This window comes from Anguilla anguilla, chromosome 5 (assembly GCF_013347855.1).
Source record: "Anguilla anguilla isolate fAngAng1 chromosome 5, fAngAng1.pri, whole genome shotgun sequence".
NCBI lineage: Eukaryota > Metazoa > Chordata > Actinopteri > Anguilliformes > Anguillidae > Anguilla > Anguilla anguilla.
The window spans coordinates 28,470,257-28,489,385 of NC_049205.1; the positions used below are offsets into that span (position 1 = coordinate 28,470,257).

At 38.9% G+C, this 19,129-nt stretch overlaps 1 protein-coding gene across 8 annotated transcripts in view; it reads left to right on the plus strand.

The window, feature by feature from the left end:
• Nucleotides 1–19,129, plus strand: part of LOC118228121 (growth arrest-specific protein 2) — a 90,272-nt gene that overhangs the window by 23,116 nt on the left and 48,027 nt on the right. For 2 of the 8 annotated variants that reach the window (XM_035419426.1, XM_035419428.1), the window contains exons 1-2: nt 3,341–3,470; nt 12,890–13,014. In XM_035419426.1, coding sequence (XP_035275317.1) covers nt 12,932–13,014 — 83 coding nt within the window. In that variant the 5' untranslated portion in view covers nt 3,341–3,470; nt 12,890–12,931. Of the gene's footprint in view, nt 1–3,285; nt 3,471–3,902; nt 4,027–4,924; nt 4,951–12,889; nt 13,015–19,129 lie in introns of those variants that run through there. The other 6 variants (XM_035419425.1, XM_035419423.1, XM_035419422.1 and 3 more) reach the window with 5 other exon arrangements.

Genomic DNA, 19,129 nt, shown 5'->3' on the forward strand with positions numbered 1-19,129 from the left:
TTAAGCCTAATTTGTCTCATTACAATGGACATTAGCAATCCCTAAACATTCAGCATTGTGACCTGACAGCTAAATTAGATAGCCAACCCAATTGTATCCTCGCATATTTAACACCAATATGAATTTTTCTGTCGCGATGATTGGGTCCCAATAGGGAACCGGCATTTTAAGCACAAATCGTGAATCAGTGGAGAAAACTTTCTGTTTCTGAAGTTGAAAGCCGAAGCTGGTTTGCATTTTTACAACATTGGCTGTAGTCTACTTGCCGGTAACAGTCTAACACTCCTTGTAGTGTAGCGATTCAGCGAAGGGTAGAATGCAGCTTTTAACAATTTAGACGACTCTGCATCTCTGCTCTTTGCAACACGCCCTGCCGCCCATGTTCAATCTGCCAAACCTATAACAGCCAGAGTTTAACTGCCATATCGCAGCCCAATCCTTCCGGAATAACTGTTTACACCAGGAAGTAGGCCATTAGCCTACAAATACACAAACTATAGCCCGTGTGAGACATGGGGACTATCTAGTAGCTGCGTGGTAGCGACTGCCCTTAATCCATTAGCCGTTCACAATGAACAAAGATTCTTTATCGACACGCCTACTTTTCCATCTCAGCCAAGCGTGAGAACTTTGGCGTTTTCCCAATTCAGACATTTCTGCTTAGATTTACGTGCACGAATCCCAAATTCGCTTAAAACAATTGATTGGAAGACCCCGCTCTGATCAAGTAGGGGATGTAAGCGTACGACCCAATTCTACTGCGTTCCGGAAGGTAGCCGAAAGCATTCACGCCAGGGATTCTTTAGCAGTGACAGCATCTAGCGTTGACTCTGGTGGTGAGAAACTCGACAATAAGCATGCCAATAACTTGTGCCCGCATATGTTGGAACATTTCCGCTTTTAGCGAAAGACTTGTGATATTCGTGAAACCAGCCCCTCTGTGAGACGTCCCCGCAATCAAATGTGTATATTCGGTGTTGTCAATTTAGCGACTTTTAGAGGAGGCCATAGCTACTTTCCATAGAAATAGTTGGCAACACTGTGTATATTATGCGTTTACCGCTAGACTCAGAGCTCAGCAGAATTTAAATAAGGTTGATGACATTACCCGGCAAGAATCTGCAGCTAGCAGATATGGACGTGGCAGCAGCTTCCAGGCTTGAACATGGCGTCCTCCATGGAGGAGCGGCGGCCGCCGCAAAGCAGCGCTCCTTGAATGAAGCTCCCTGGCCAGTTAGCAGTGAAGACAGTGCACCGGTATCCTCAATATCTGGAATATGCCGCTTTAACAACGCTTTGCGTGGCTGGCCCCAAATGGATCGCCAGCTATAGAGCTTAAAGGTAAGGAGCAATGCAAATAAATAGCAAGACTTCCTCATAGTGTCTAGGCTGTGAGCTTAGACTAGCAGCTAACATGTAGCAAGCAGACATGGTTTACACTGGCAGCATGCCGTAGCTGGATTGCAGGAAGAAGCGCCGATTTACGAAGCAACGTTCAGCGCTTGCATGCAGGAGGAGCAGCCGAATGAGTAGAGAGAGGCTGTTTAAGTATACCGCCCTGTTAGTGAATGTACTGTGATAGGCGAACATCACTCAGCTGAGCCATCAGCTGATTCAGCCGGAGCGCTTGACTCTCGTGGCCTGCCAGAACTACACGATGCTCCATTTTAGTGGTACTTGAGCCAACATATTAAAAATTCACAGTGCATACAGTGAATTCGAGAAATGCTATACAGCATAAAATTCATATGATGATGACATTGAAAATGTACTGTGGTATTATAGGTTGAATTATGCTATGGACAATTTTCAGTCAGTTTGGCCATTAAAACACACACATTAATATTGTAGCTTAGAATGTCATTTGCATGGTTTCTACCAGGTATTAATAGCGGAAGCGCTGCACCTCAAGCTCTAGCTGGGCACCAACTACCAACTACCAGCTACCAGCTACCATGTCTCAAAAGCCTAGCTTTTTCCAGTAGGGTAGTACTTTGTGATCAGACTATTACAGATTGGACTGTATTATCATTGCATTTGTGGTGCCCCTGGCTGCTCTAGGTGCCAGTAAACTCTACAATCTCACTGGCCACACACACAGGTCAGCGGAATTGATGATTGCCTATCTAAAAATGAGTCAACCTGTATTTACTATTGTGCGTATTAATATATTGAATGCACACGTGTACTGCCTTTTGTAACCTGAATGACTGGTAAATGGAGGTAATTCAATTTGTATGCCATTTATCATGTTTCTGTATCAGGAATGTGGATGTATCTGCATAGTCTTGTCATAGGCTGTTTGTTTAAACTAGGGGTTATTGCCATAGGCACAATTCTTTACGGTATTTTAAATACAGTAATGACCATGTAAAGTTAAATCAAGCATTAGTGTAACATAACAATCAATGCTCAAGCTGGTTGATCAGCTCACCTAATTATTTATTTATTATTTTACTTTTGTGCATTTTACTCGCAGAGTGCAAAACAGTATGAAAATAAAATGACAAAATTCATGTAGTTGCATAAAAGATAGATTTTTTTTAGGAAGCCATCCTTTCAACATTCATAATCATTGGTGGAATTGAGTTCCACAGTTGGGGAGCATAACAAATAATCTTGGGTAGATGCTCACACTCAGAGATTCAGTTGGCAAGTGAAGTGAAAATAACTATTCAGTGCAGGATGGCCCTTTTCCATTTAATGTCTTCTAATGTATGTTGCAACTGCTACATAACATGGAGTATAAGCAAAACTTGACCGTTGGATGAACACTGTTTCAGAGGCGATGCATTACTGTGACCTTGGCAAAGCTGAAGAAGTCAAACAGACCATATCATAAATGGTATCAAAAATGTGTTTTTTAATTATTATTTCCTTCCCTGAACATTACTGAGGATTTTACAAAATTCTGATAATTAATTCAGAAGAGTTTATGGCTCTGTGTGGCATCAAACCGAATTTACACATTGCTGCACAGGCGATTTCAGTGTCTCAGCAGACCAGCATACATTTTTCAGTCTTTCTTGTAAGAATAGTCCACCACTCATGATGCTCATGGTGTGGCTATGTTAGGTAAAGGGGTAAGTTCTGCTCATAATGTGGTTGTGTTGGTTAAGGGGGTAAGTTCTGCTCATGATGTGGTTGTGTTGGTTAAGGGGATAAGTTCTGCGCATGGTGTGGCTGTGTCAGGTAATGTGTTACGTTCTGCTCAGGATGTGTTTGAGTCGGTTAAGCAGGAAGCTCTTCAGAGTCTGACCAGTATGTTCCCTCTTGCTCTTTTAGGCTGGTGAAAGCGGAAACCATGTGCAGCCCCCTCAGTCCTAAGCTTCAACAGGGCCCTGGGCTCACAGATGTGCACCTCTACAGTCAGTGGCTGGCCAGCCGCCACGAGGCCAGCTTGCTGCCCATGAAGGAAGACCTGGCACTTTGGCTCACAAGCATGCTGGGTATGGATTGAATGAAAACATGTATGGATATATCAATGAATTGATTTGTTAATTAATTAATGGATGAATTAATTAATTAAAGAAAGAGCAAACAAATGGATCAATGAATGAATGGCTTGATGGATTAATAAATTAACTAATTTATGAATGTATTGATTAAGGAATACTTTTGACCACTAAACTTTTTTTTGACAAGATTGACTTTCTGATGTGAGCTAGGTCCACTCAAATTCCAGGGATTCTTTCATAATAAACCAATAGTCAGTCACTCCAGGCAAATCCTGATCCTGATTGGAGCTGGGGCTCCAATTACAGACACTGATTGAAGCCAACCCAGCTACCCAACTGATTGATTGATTGAGCTACTGACCTCTAACGCAACATTGTCTGAAAATTTCTAGACCCAATAAAATCATGGGAAACCAATCTCATGAACAAACTTAACTTTGCAGAAACCAAGAGTTTCTGGGATCAATAAGATCCCAGAATGTCCAAAGGAGAATACAAGTTAAAGCAGATTTTTGCATCTGCAATCTACTTGGGCCAACTGTGGATGCAGCTCAGCTGGCAGACTAAAGTAAGGTGGCAGGAAACACTCGTCCAAATTAACAAAGGACATTGTATCATGGGACAAGCTTACAGACATGATTGGGCCTTCTAAGTTGGAAGAAAAAGAGGAGGGATTGGAACATTTGCCAGTGACATGAATAACTCTGATCAGATAAGCACAGCAGTTGTACAGACTTCAGCATGCAGCAAATAACCATGTTTTCCATCTCCCTTTTTGCTATAGCTCTATTGATGGATGTTACATGAAGTCAGGGGGACCACCTGGCTTGTGTCCTCTCAGTCATGTTAATGATCCTGTTGCCCCTATGCTCATTTATGACCTGTTCTCCATGTGATATGCTCACGCTGAATGTACACTACTTTCACTGCTGCTCTTCTGAAGGTCTCCCCACTTTATCCACCATGAATCCTAATTTTCTAAATAGAACTCTTTTCACAATAAGACTGTGCTTTCCACTATAGTATTTGTAATCATAACATTGATTATATTAAAATAATGAAAAAAGATCAAAATGTTCTGTAATTTAACGGTTCATGCTTTAAATCTGGAAGTGAGGAGGAATTTCAGAGTGTGGGGGTAAGGCCTGATTGTTGGGTGTCCTAATGCTGGATGTTCTTCAGATAATTGCTTCCCAAACTATCCACAACTAGAACCCTAAATGAGTGAATATATTTTCTTTGACTAATATGTTTAATTGAGTATTGAGATACTTTTACCATAGACTAAAGAACACTGTGTACTGTGAAATGAAAATTATATACACTCACCGACCACTTTATTAGGTACACATGTTCAACTGCTCGTTAACACAAATATCTAATCAGCCAATTACGTGGCAGCAACTCAATGCATTTAGGCATGTACACATTCCAGATTATGGTCAAGACGATCTGCTGACGTTCAAACCAAGCATCAGGATGGGGAAGAAAGGTGATTTAAGCGACTTTGAACATGGCATGGTTGTTGGTGCCAGACGGGCTGGTTTGAGTATTTCAGAAACTGCTGATCTACTGGTATTTTCACGCACAACCATCTCTAGGGTTTACAGAGAATGGTCCGAAAAAGAGAAAATATCTAGTGAGCGGCAGTTCTTTGGGCGAAAATTCCTTGTTGATGGCAGAGGTCAGAGGAGAATGGCCAGACTGGTTAGAGCCAATAGAAAGGCAACAGTAACTCAAATAACCACTCGTTACAACCGAGGTATGCAGACAAGCATCTCTGAATGCACAACACGTCAAACTTTGAAGAAGAAAGACAACCCGGTACTAGCAAGGTGTACCTAATGAAGTGGCCGATGAGTGTGTGTGTATATATATATATATATATATATATATATAACAAAGTATTCTAATTCTACTAAGTAACTTTATTTGTACAGTATGGTACCTTTCATACATAGAATGTGACACTGCTTTATAGTTATTTATCTAATAACCCATATTGAAAACTGCTGATTTAGAGTATCTGGATGCCATTGTATAGCTTTTTTCTCCAGCAAGAAATAATTCTTGTTTCATGGGGTTGGATGATTGGCCCATACATCTTCAGGTTACACAGCTCCTTACTACAGTACCTATCCACTGCCACCTTTAGCTTGCTTTCTCAGGGTTTTTTCTAGGGTAAACTGTGAAGTGTAATGTTACATTTGATTTGATTGATTTAATGAACTTACAGTTTATGCGAAAACAGTTGGGTGTAATGTAAGGGCTGTAATATTTTGTACACTACCTGCATTAGGACCAAATGACCTGACTGTGAGAGATTGGAATTTGGAATTGTTAAGATTAGGTTTGCTCCGCAGCTACACTTAAACCACTGAACATTCCTTCAGAACTGAACACAACATACTGTTCAGAGATGGATGAAAGTGACAGACCTGCTATTCACGGTTCCTTTTCAGTGGACATGCTTCTGTGTACACAAGGCCATTAACACTTTACTTTGTATCTCAATCCATTTTACATCCCAATGCTACCATCATAGAGCCCTTGATGCTCACAAAATTTCTCTGGAACATTTCACCTTATTTGCATTATATTTTACCTGTAATTGCTAAGGATACATTGTTTATGTTAAAAGTATATATATATATATATATATATATATTTTTTTTTTTTTAAACCCTTTGACCTCAATTGACCAAGGCTGTATGCACCTACCTCAAAGATTTCCCAGTGGCATTTAAGTGGAAGCTTGTTGCTCACTCATGGCAGCTTTATTGAGCAGACCACTCTATGGGATCTACTGGGGGACTAGAGGACAGAGTGTTTTCCCTGCTAGGTTTGAAACAGTGTCATACACTGGAAGAGTGTTTGGTGTAGGGGGAGGGTATCCTTTCTCAGACATTCAGGCTCTTTCCCAGTCTCTTATATTCCAGCCTCCTCTTCCTCCTTAATGCAACTGCCACATTTGGAAGTAATTAACCCACTCCCTCCCCAGCCCCCCTCCTAAGCAAAAGTAAGAATAGAAAAGAAAAAATATCCCCCAGGGTTTCTTCCTAGTCCCCTCCCCTTCACACCCCCACCACCAGAGTGATCTAACTGAGAAGGTATGGCTGTCTGGAAGCCGGTCAGCCGGGGAGGGCCTTTGCTAATGACTTCCGTATTCTCCCTGCCACTGAGGAGTCGTCCATAATTAACACACAAAGCTGGCTTCTTCCTGCTCCCTCAGCATTTTTTTGTGTGTTTTTGTGGTTTTGTTGCTGCTGTTCTTCATTCTTTACAAAGTAACAGGTTACTTTTTCAAGTTACACATCTGCTTCTTTGCAATAGGGTGATGCGCGACAGCGATCGCAGCTGCGCACATATCTCACAGCTGTGTGTACTCCCACTTGCCCAGGTCCCCTGGGCTTCTGTGCACACTTGTGTGATTAGCACTGAGGCTACGTGTTGTTTCAGCGACTAGGGCTGTGCAGTCAGGGCTGGATCAAATGGCTTATGATGGCAGAATTATCATTGCATTCAGTGATGCAGTTCCACTTTGTTAAAACCAAGAGTGGAATGAGACTATCCATCCAGATTAAATTAAAATAGAATGACCTACTCGTGAAAAAAGGGCAGACTTTTAGTCTTCTGTTCCATAAATATAAACTGCATCAGGGTTTAACCCCTTTGCACACATGTCAAATCTGACCAATCCTTGCCCATTTAGGGGGTACCCTATTTAACCTCTTAGCGCACAGCCGCTAGTGGTCGGCACGCCGGCCTGCCGAGATTACTAAACTCAAACATTGGGTACTACTGCAACCAAAGTGTGAGATAAAAACAGAAACGTGTTGTTTTAGTTTCATTAGTAGACGATACACGACAACTATGCCGAAAACTGAGTTTCGCAGCCCCACCATTGTCGCTCTGGTCGTTCACTTAACACGCACCCCCTCCCTGCAGTCTCATCTACAAAACACCCCCCACCATTGACATAATGGACAATATTGTCTATCTTGGCATTCAGAAAAATATTCTTTCACCACTAAAAAATCATATTCCGTCATAGCAACAAGATAAACCCGACAATATCCCTAAGATATGCCTATACAGCAGTGAAAACGCTGCTCACTGAATAACGAAATAAACGAGAAAAAGTTTTTTAAAATGATACCATGTCATTCTACAGTCAATATCTGGGACTAAATATTGAATAAATATACAACCATACTGTTGGTTTTACGTGTAGAGATGTCCCTTTTGAGTCTGCGTGGTCATATATTGTCTTGGACAATCCGTTTGGGAAATATACGCGCATTTGTGACGCCTGGGCATCTTCCAAAATAGCTGTGCGTAATACCACACCTGTTGTTTACGGCGTCGTCGCCCTTTCTAGTACAGTCGGGCTTGATTGACAATTCATTTATTCAGTAGGCGAGAGTACAAGCTTTCTAACGATGTCTAATTCTGCTTTTGGAATAGCGTTTTATAGGTCAGCATAACAGAAAATATTCTTAGCATCGCATTCACTTACGCATTCACTCTGTTAGCAGAAAAATACGCGGCACCTAATGAAACGTGGTCAACTATATTTCGTAATTTCTTGGAAAATACTATTATTATTGAGGACTTCTGAACATAGCTAAGCCATATGCTTGCTGATAGACCCAGCTGACATCGTTTTCTGGAGCAAAACAGAAGCGAATAGAACAGTATCATTGATACTGTCTCTGTCTCCATCTACTGAACATAGATGAGATTTCATCATTGCTATGTAAGTAGCTCAAAATATTTCGGTTATATACATTATTTTTTAAATTAAGTATCTTTAAATAGGTTAGTGGTGTTATATAATGTGGATATTTCACACTGTAATGTAAGCGTTGGATGGTAGTGTAATAGTTTTTGTGAAACATACAGTGATAACGTGAGAGTTGGAACATTGCCAAAACGTGGTGGACGGTTGAAAATAGTTTTCATGTTGTCCCATCCCCATACAAGAAAACATACGAGAGTACAGAGTATAGAAATACACACGAGTTAATTATTACACATTTAGGTACTGTACCGCATTGTGTGACAATATTTTTGCATTATTTTTTTAATCTGATAGCAATATTTTATCTTAAACCTTCATAAGGGGCTCATATATGATTTGTAATGGACAAAAAACATTTTATTCAATTTTGGAGAGATTTTGGATATGTTTCTGGACCCCCAGATATTTTAGACCACTGTGCTGACTGAAAGCTTGTAATTCCCACTTGAAAATGATGCAACAGTGATTTTCTTGAGTCAAAACAGTTGATTTGTAGTGAAATACGTGAATATGTTGTGATTCACAGCAATGCATAATTTAGACATTTTGGATGGATCTGGAGGTGCTGGGTACACTGCTTAGTTTTTGCTTCATACATCTATAGTAGTTCTACATATCCACCCTTAGATTTTATGAACTTGTGGTCAAGAAGTTTTTGATCCAGCATATGTATAGTTCAACCTGCTGTATATATGCAATCTCTCAGTATTTCATTGCAAACTAAAAAAGTACAAATTCATTTTAGATTTTTTGTCTAGACAATTGCACTTGTGGCGCTTTATTTCTTCCAAAATTATGAATATAAACTAATCTGCGTCACTATTGTAAATTCTACAAATGTCTTGCTTCATTTAAACCATTTTTCAAGTCTCTGTGATGTTCACATCTGGAGTTATAAAGCTTTAAATAGGGTACCCCCTAAATGGGCAAGGATTGGCAAGATTTCACATGTGCGCTAAGGGGTTAAATAGGGTACCCCCTAAATGGGCAAGGATTGGCAAGATTTGGCTTATGCCCTAAGGGGTTAAAGCTTTATAACTCCAGATGTGAACACCAGATACTTGAAAATGGCTTGTACTGTCACCTATTGGACAGATTAATTTTCAATCAAGCCATATTGTACTACAAAGCGCGACAACACTCTGAACAGCATGTGTGGTATTACGCGCAGCTATTTTGGAAGGTTCCCAGGCATCATATATGAGCGTATATTTCACAAACGGATTGTCCAAGAAAATATATGACCACTCAGTCTCAAAAGGGGCGTCTCTACATGTAAAACCAATGGTAAGGTTGTATATTCATTCCATATTTAGTCCTAGATATTGACAGTAGAATGATATGGTATGGTATAATTTTAGAAAAATTTGTCATTTGTTTTCACTGCTGTATTGGCATATCTTAGGGCTATTGTTGGGTTTATCTTGTTGCTATTAGGGAATTTGATTTTTCTAATGGTGAAAGAATATTTTTATGAATGCCCAGATATACACTATTGTCCAGTGTGTGGGGGGTGTAGTTGCAGATGAGACTGTAGGGAGGGGGTGCTTGTTAAATGAACGACCAGAGCGACAATGGCGGCGCTGTGAAACTCCGTATTTAGCATAGTTATTGTGTATCTCTACTGATAAAACTAGAATACAGAGTTTATGTTTTCAACTCATAGTTTGGTTGCAGGAGTAATAAATGTCTGAGTTGAGCAATTGTGGCACACCGGCATGCTGACCACTAGGGGAATTGCACGAAGGATTAAATTATAATAAGTGCGTGTAAAATTTTAGATATGCTTTCATTAAAAATTCAGGTTTTTCGTAAAATTAGCTTATTTCAATCCTGAGAAATTTAATACTTCTTCAAGGAAATCCAGAGTTCCCAAACTGTCATTAATTAAATTACATTTTATTTTTTGAGAAGATACAATGTCTTTTTAGATATTGTATGCATATGAAAGGCCACCTTGCTTCTTGCTAATATTTGTAGACTTCTTCACCAGACTCCTGCTCCAAAATCAGCATCGTGTGCTGTGCTATGAATAGATGCAGAGAGGGCATGTGATCAGGACGGATGTGATTATTCATGGGCAGTTCTGTGAAATGCCTCAGTTTTGGTCCATATCAGCATGGTAGGTATTATATACCGCGATCCCAATGCATGCATTCAAACAGGCTAATCTATACCCTCGCAGTTTGTATTATGAAGAACACAAGGTTGATTACTTCTGGTCTTGAGATGATACGTCTTCTTTTCTGTTTCTCTATCTTTCCCTCTGTTGTTGTTCAGTGTGACCTTTTCTGGGTGTAAAATCTACTAGAACAAGCCTACTCTAATGCATTTAATTTTGAACAAGCCTTATTGCAACCTGCCCTTGCTATTTATGTAAAATCAGAGTTTGAGAAACAATCATGAAAATGTGCAGTTTAGTCAGTTGTCAGACTTTTTTTTGCCACAAGTGACATACAAAAGTGTATTTCACATGGTACTGTATACTTAAAATGAATGTCCTTATCAAAATTATTTTTTATTTTATATGCCACCTCTGGTTTTTTATTCACATAAAAATCAGGAATTTCATCAGGATCAGGAAACCAATAATCCATTTTGTCTACTTTGAACCATTCTCTGGTGGATTATTTATTATTACAGTTTATTATATAATTAAGATGCTGTGATAATACTTGATAATACTTCTAGTACATGTTGGTGGGCTATAGAAGAGGAGATTGTAAAACCAGGACCTTCCTTTTTCTCGACTAAAGCAGAAAACTATTCTTCCTATGGCCACTATAATTGCAAATGAAATGTATGGAAACAGAGCGAAACATATGTACAATATTATTTACTTGTGAATTTAATGAACATTCCCCTTTATAGCTCTAAACCTTTCAATTTAGTAGTCAATGGTCTGATTGAGTCATATTGTAAGTGACATTTTCAACAACAAGAATGCACATTTACATATTTTCACAATAAATTTAATTTTTGAAAAAGTTTTTACTGTAACTATGTTTACTGTAACTTTGAACCTACCTTCTTTAAGAACATACATTCCTGTGGACATATAAATTAGTACAATTAGCTCTGAAAATACAGGTTTGGTTTCTAGCATCAGTTATTTTATATATCGCTTTCATTTGGGGAAGAGATCTTCAAGATTTTCATGAACTGGACTCGCAAACAATTTGGGATAGTGTTTTTCCATCCTCTAAGAGTTTAGCCGACACATTTGTACAATGTGCAATGTGTCTGCTCCATTAGTGGTATTGTTACTGTATGTGTTGTTATTGGTTAGGTCCTGTTTGTCTGTGTTTCACTACATTAAGCTATTAAATGGACCCACTATGATCATCCCTTGATGACTGTATAGACTGTATTCTCTAAATATATTTCCTAAAAGAAACTTCAGAGGTTGGGCAAAAGAATGGACACACTTAATATAAGAATATCAAGTAACTAATAAAGAGTTGGGCCATCCTTCAAAACAGCTTCAGTCCTTCTTGGAATGCTATCATACAAGTTTTGAATCATGTGTAATAGAATATTGAACCATTCTTCAAGAAAGAAAACCAATTCCTTAAGGTATAAAGGAGGTGGCAATCTACTTTGCAGTCTGCACTACAGTACTATACTATATAGGTTCAATGATGTTTAGATCTGGTGATTGTTGAGGCCATGGAAGGTATTCGACTTCATACTGATGTTCAGGAAACCACTCTTGAATTTGTTTGGCAGATGTACACTGTTTTACGTAGACTGGTTCACAGAGATGTTTTAAAGCAAGTCTGTGGTAACACATCTTGTTAAGTATCCACATGTCACCATCAATGAGCTTGCATATGCTGTCATAATTGTCCATTTCCCTTTCCATTTTAAATAATTTTACAATTTTTGTGACTGATGCACCTGCTATTTGGCCATCAACTATTTAGTCTCTTTGTAATTCTGTTAGTTGCCTATGTTGCTTCGGAAACTCACATATCAAGCTGATTGTCAGACCTATTTTATACCTGACACATACTTCTTATTGGCATTCAACTTAATATGACTCTCCGGTGCACCAGCCTTTATAACTGTGATTTATTTACTTCAAAGTAAAAGTCTTTTTTCATGTGGCGTTTCTCTTATTTCATCTAATGAACTGCATACTATACATAGTATACACAGACAGTACACAGCCAAAACATATGCAGATCACAAAATATACTTTCAATGCTAAGAAGCACTCTCAAATGGATGAGACTAATAGCCTAATACAGCTATATATCCTAATGAACATTCTGTGAGAATCATTGAACTTTAAAACAACTCACACAGTGTAATTAAAACGCCCAGTTGCAAATCATAATAGTTCATTGAAAATATCCTTCACAAAAAATTTCAGCAAGTGTGTATAAAACACATGCCTTTTTCTGTAAGAATTTGGGTAACATTAATAAAACTGACCAGCTTAAGGATACAACACAATAACACAATGATCATTCTGATTCTGACACTTTTCTGCTACTTTATTTCTTTGATGTAAAAAAAAATAATTCTGTCCTCATAGCCTTTTATATTCTTGTGAAAGGCACTGTGCTAAATATAATTGGATTGATTGACTGAATCCACTTTCTCCCTCTCCTTCATGCAGGCCAGGAGATTACAGCTGAGAGCTTTATGGACCAGCTAGACAATGGCTACCTGTTGTGTCAGCTGGCTGAGACCCTGCAGGAGAAGTTTAGAGAGAGCAGTGGCGAGATCTCTCGCTCTAGCAAGGTACCAGTAAGCAGATGCACAGAAAAACATACAAACACACACACACACACACACACACTCAGTAAGCATACACTAAGTAAAAATGATCACACACATGCACTCACATGCCCAACAGCATACACCAACTAAAATACATACACACACCCACACGCACACATGTACATACACACTCACACAAGCACACACATGCACACACACACACTCACACATGAACATATGCACACATTCCCAGCGACACATGCAAATACACACACTGAGAGTGAGCGTGAGATCCAGGCCTAGGCCATTCCACCATGGCTTACGATTAACCCAGCCATGCAACAGCTGGGAATTCTTGGCTCTTCCCTGGCTTGGTTTGTGCTTCAGGACTTGAATAACGAGCTGTGTAATTAACTGTGTTCTAGGTGTCAGAAGGGGCAGTTCTTTATTATCACACGTGAGCATGGTCCAGTTGTATGAAGTCACAGGAAATATACAATTTTCAGTGAGCAAAAAAAGCAAATGAATCTTTGGAATGTATATTAAGTCAGAAAAGAACATCAGTTGTTTCCATGGGGACTTTTGCAGTGAAAAAAACAAAAACTGTCCAGATCTAAAATTGGGGAGACATTCTTGGAGATATAATACCTCTAATGATTGTTTAAAATGCTGTCTTTTTTCTGATTATAAAGGAATTGGAAACCAAGACAAAATAGCAGCCTGTTAGACTGATGACATCACCAAATTAAATACCCCTTTCTTCCGTTGCCATTGCCTTAGGAACACCCCTAGTTCATGCTCCTCCCACTACAAACATCTGCAGCAGTTTGTCCATCTGTCTTGCCAGAACAGAGGAGTATTGCTTGCCTTTTGCAGTACTTCCTTGACATCTTACACAATGGCAGAAAACCTACAACTGACATAACCTGGTAGAAAGAGCCTGCATGGTGGTAGTGCAAATCCACACATCTTTTTGTATACTGGACAAATCTGCAAGCAAAACAGTCCTGTCCTAAAATATATTTATAAAGGGTCTCCTTGATGGTGTTGATGCAAGATTTAAATGAATGTACAAGGATTCTGAGTTAAAAGAAATATTTCTGTCAGTCCAATAAACTGTCCTCAATAGGGGTACACAGAGGGCACATGCTGTAAAATTTGTACGCATGTTCAGACTTTATCCCATTCACAAAAGCTGCCCAGCTTGAGGAAAAGTTCTACCGTCATGTTTTATGAGTGGAAACAATCTCATAATTCTTTTTGTACAGACCTTCCCTTGTTGTGAGAGGGGTGAGACTGTGGATGGTGGAAGATCCCCACGCAGTGGCCTCTGTTTTATCTGGTGGCCCCATACTGCTTGACACTAAAGGCATGAGAGAACAGGAAGGAACAGTGAGCGAAATTCTAGCCCTGCAGTTTTATATGCACCAGATTAATAATGGAAAATCATGGTAAAAATCAAAAAGACTGAGTGCAGCTGGGAAATGCATTAAGACCTCTCTTTCTGATGTAATATAAAATGATAAACACTCAGTTTGGCCAGGTCACAGTTTGTGTTGGTACTTAGATAATGAGGCTGTCACACCCATATGAAACTTTGGCAGATGAGACATTTTATATATTACTAAAGGTGGAAAATGAAACAAAAGCGCTTTTCTCCTTTTCTCTGGGCCCCCAGATGACTCGGTCAATAAAAACACCACAAACAAAGGCTGGGCCCTATAGCTTAGACATCACATATTTGACCATGGACTGCATTATTAGGGTCCATTTACTTTCATTTATTACTAGTATTTCTCTCTTCTTAGTACTCTGAGGATGCCTTTGCCTCTGCTCAAGTCTCTTCTTAAACAATTGTTGCATTGTGCTATTGTATCTTCTCAGTTAATCATCTGGGCCCAGGAGTTCAAAACTTTTTATCTCAATCAGACCCGATCAGATTTTGAAATCCCATATTTTGTGATTCAGGATCAGACAACTCAGCCAGATTTTGTCCCGGTATTTCGAAGCAATTCAGGATAGGATCACCCTGATCCAGATTCAGACTTTTCAAGATTACCAGATCCTGATTATCAGTGCTTTAAAGCACTGGAACATGAGAAAGATTACGATTTTCTAGCCTTCAAATTATATATAATATTCGGGGGGCTTTCAAGGTGCAATATGTAACTTTTTGAGTGTCAATTTTTATGGCCCTACAAATGTAAACAACCTTCTCTTTTTTACATCTAAATCTTTTAGCTCTGACAGCTCTTGATACAAGGAATAGCAATTTGCAAGTGCTTACATTTTTGTATTTGATTTAAAAACATAAAAAGTTCCCAATCCTGTTTTTTGGTTTTGAAATACCAATTTGCAGGATTTAATCCAATCCGATAGTCAAAATCTGATCAGATCACTTTTGAATTCCTGGGCCCAGATTACAAAAAGCGATGATTCTGAGCATGTGGATTTGAGTTAAGCAGTAACAACCAACATAGCACAAAATGAAAATGGAGGAAATGTTTTTCTTGAAAACTGATAAATTTGTGTTGATATTCTAAACTTTATAGTATCAGTTTAACCCTTTAGCGCACATTGCAATACTTTCCCATTTAGGGGGTACCCTATTTAAAGCTTTATAACTCCAGATGTGAACACCACAGAGACTTAGAAAATGGCTTAAATGAAGCAAGACATTTGTACCATTTACAATACTACTTAGATTAGTTTATATGCATCATTTTGGAAGAAATAAAGTGCCACAAATGCAATTGTCTAGGCAAAAAATCAAAAATTTGCTCTTTTTGGCTGGACCGTTGGGGCCAGCCCTACAAATGCGAATGTCTGTGACTGAGTGATGAAGTTACACCATTGGTCGGCCAATTTATGAAGTTACACCATTGGTCGGCCGGATCACGTGTGTTAGGTCCAGCCATATACTAGGTTTTAACCTGGTCTTGTTTAGTTTCCAATGAAATACTGAGAGATTGCTTATATACAGCAGGTTAAACTATACATGTCCTGGATCAAAAACTTCTTGACCACAAGTTCGTAAGGGTTGAAACGTAGAACTACTATAGATCGATGAAGCAAAAACAAAGCAGTGTACCCAGCATCTCCAAATCTATCCAAAATGTCTAAATTATGCATTGCTGTAAATCACAACATAGCCACGTATTTCATTACAAATCAACAGTTTTGACTCAAGAAACTCACTGTTGCATCATTTTCAAGTGGAAATTGCAATCTTCCCGTAAGTACAGTGATCTAAAATATATAGGGGTCCAGAAGCATATCCAAAATCTCTCCAAAAATGAATAAAATGCTTTTTGTCCATTATAAAGCATATGAATGAGCCCCTTATGAAGGTTAAATGAAACATTGATATCAGATTAAAAGATAATTGAAAAATATTTTGTCACACAATGCAGTACAGTACCTAAATGTGTAATAATTAACTCTTGTATGTATTTCTATACTTTCTTATGTTTTCTTGTATGGGGATGGGACGTCATGAAAATAATTTTCAACCGTCCACCTCGTTTTAGCAATGTTCCAACTCTCATGTCATCAATGTTGCATGCATCACAAAAACTACTAAACTACCGACGAACGCTTACATTACAGTGTGAAATATCCTCATTATAAAATACCACTAACCTATTTATATAACCTAAATATTTTGAGCAGTAATACTTACATAGCAGATGATGAGAGTTCAGTAGATAGAGACAGAGACAGTAAATCAATGACACAGTTCTATCCGCTTCTTTCTTACTCCAGAAAATAATGTCAGCTAGCTCTGTCAGCAAACACATGGCTTAGCTGTGCTCAGAAATCCTCAATAATGATAGTATTTTCCAAGAAATTACGAAAAATCGTCACAACGTTTCGTCAGGTGCAGTGTATTTTACTACTACAACAGAGTGAATGCTTAAGTGAATGCGATGATGAGAAAACTTATGGTTACACTGGGATATAAAACGCTATTCCAAAAGCAAAATTAGACATGTTATACATCGTTAGAAAGCTTATACTCTCAACTACTGAATAAATGAATTGTCAACCAAGCCAGACTGTACTAAAAAGGGCAACAATGCCGTAAACAACGTGTGGTATTACGCACAGCTATTGTGGAAGGTACCCAGGCGTCAGAAATCCGCATCTATTTCACAAATGGATTATCCAAGATAATATATGACCACTCGGTCTCAAAAGGGACATCTCTACGTGTAAAACTAATGGTAAGGTTATACATGTATTCAATATTTAGTCCCAGATATTGACTGTAGACTGACATGGTATATTTTTTGAAAACTTTGTCTTGTTTATTTCTTTATTCAGTTATCAGTGTTTTCACTGCTGTGTTTGGCATATCTTAGGGCTATTGTTGGGTTTATCTTGTTGCTATGACGGAATACGATTTTTGAGTGGTATATTATATTATATATAGTATAAAGAATATTTTTATGAATGCCCAGATAGACAATATTGTCCATCATGTCATGGGTGGGGGGTGTAGTTGCAGATGAGACTGCAGGGAGGGGGTGCTTGTTAAATGAACGACCAGAGCGACAATGGTGGTGCTGTGAAACTCCGTATTCGGCATAGTTGTTGTGTATCGTCTACCAATGAAACAAGAACAAAGCGTTTCTATTTTCAACTCATACTTCGGTTGCAGGAGCAATAAATGTCTGAGTTGAAAAATTTAGGCACGCTGCCATGCTGACCACTAGGTGGTGTGTGCCAAGAGGTTAAACATGCCCGTTTGTGATATAGGTATGCCAGCACTGAAAATGAGTAGTATGATCACATAAATGTCCAATATTACGCGTTAGTATCTGTCACGGTACGGGGGGTTATGATCCAGGTGCAGAGTAGAAAAAACATTGGAGGCTCAAAAGGTGAGTATTAAATAAAGACTTTACTTTCAAAAAAAGGCAAACACAAACAGGGAACAAAAAAGGCCACGATGGGCAAACCCACAAACTCAAGTATCCTGGCAACAGGTAACAAGCAGAAGAACTCAAAATACTTGAAAAACTCGGAACAAGGAAACGAACGATGAGGGCAGAAACAGTACGGGCAGAACACAGGAGGAACCAGCACCCGAGTCAGGCAAATCAAGAACAATCTTAAAAAACAGTCTTAAATAGACAGGGGCTAACAAGACACAAGAGGACCCAATGCACAATTAACCCAGAGAGGGAAGGGATAACGAGACAGACAAAAACAATGATTGAATAAATGAAAGCAATAATACAATTAAACACAGGGGAAGGCAATGAGGGAAACAAACTGAAATACAAAACTGAGACATGCCGCCATATGGCGGCCCAAAAAAAGAATAACTGTAACAAAAATACAGAACCATGACAGTATCGCAATAACATCGCCAATACATTTTATATGGGGCAGAGCAGTTGTGGTGGTGACACAATAAATGTGGTCTCTTTTAGGCAGACAATTTTACTTTCAATATCCGATGGATAGTAGAGTATATCTAAAGCTGGGATTTTGTCCAGGTATGATACTGGTGAAATGATTTTCCTTTTATGCCAGTTACCCAATAAAACTGAGCACGGACCAGACAAAACAAGCACACACATAAAACTAAATGAGTTCCCCTGACGAGACCCTCCCACCAGATTCAGGGAAACCAGGTAGCCCCACCAATACAGGAGACAAACCACCCTGCTTGTAAGCACTAACTAATGAGATTCTGGAAGAGGGCACTACTTAAATATTTTCCACAATCTAGCTTCCCCATGACCCTCTCGTTAACTACGTTATCTTTGTCTCTGAGTCAACCCTATTTGGTAGCGAGCACCTGATAACAAGCTCTTCTAACAATGGTTCCCAGGACTACATCCCCTCACAATCACAAGATTTCAAACCTGCTTCTCTCCCTTGCATCTAGGCTCTGTGCTTCTTTTAACTATTCCTGGCAAACAGCTCAGATGAGGTGTTAGTGATTCCTCTGCCTAATTGGGGCAAGGAGTGTGGCACCTCCATTTTCACCACAATATTGTTTCTAATGGTGATTTTTCAATTGTGTTTGTTCTGATTTTTATTTTTTGGGGTCCAAGCATGAAATGGTTAATAATAATAATAATAATAATAATAATAATAATAATAACAATAACAATACAGT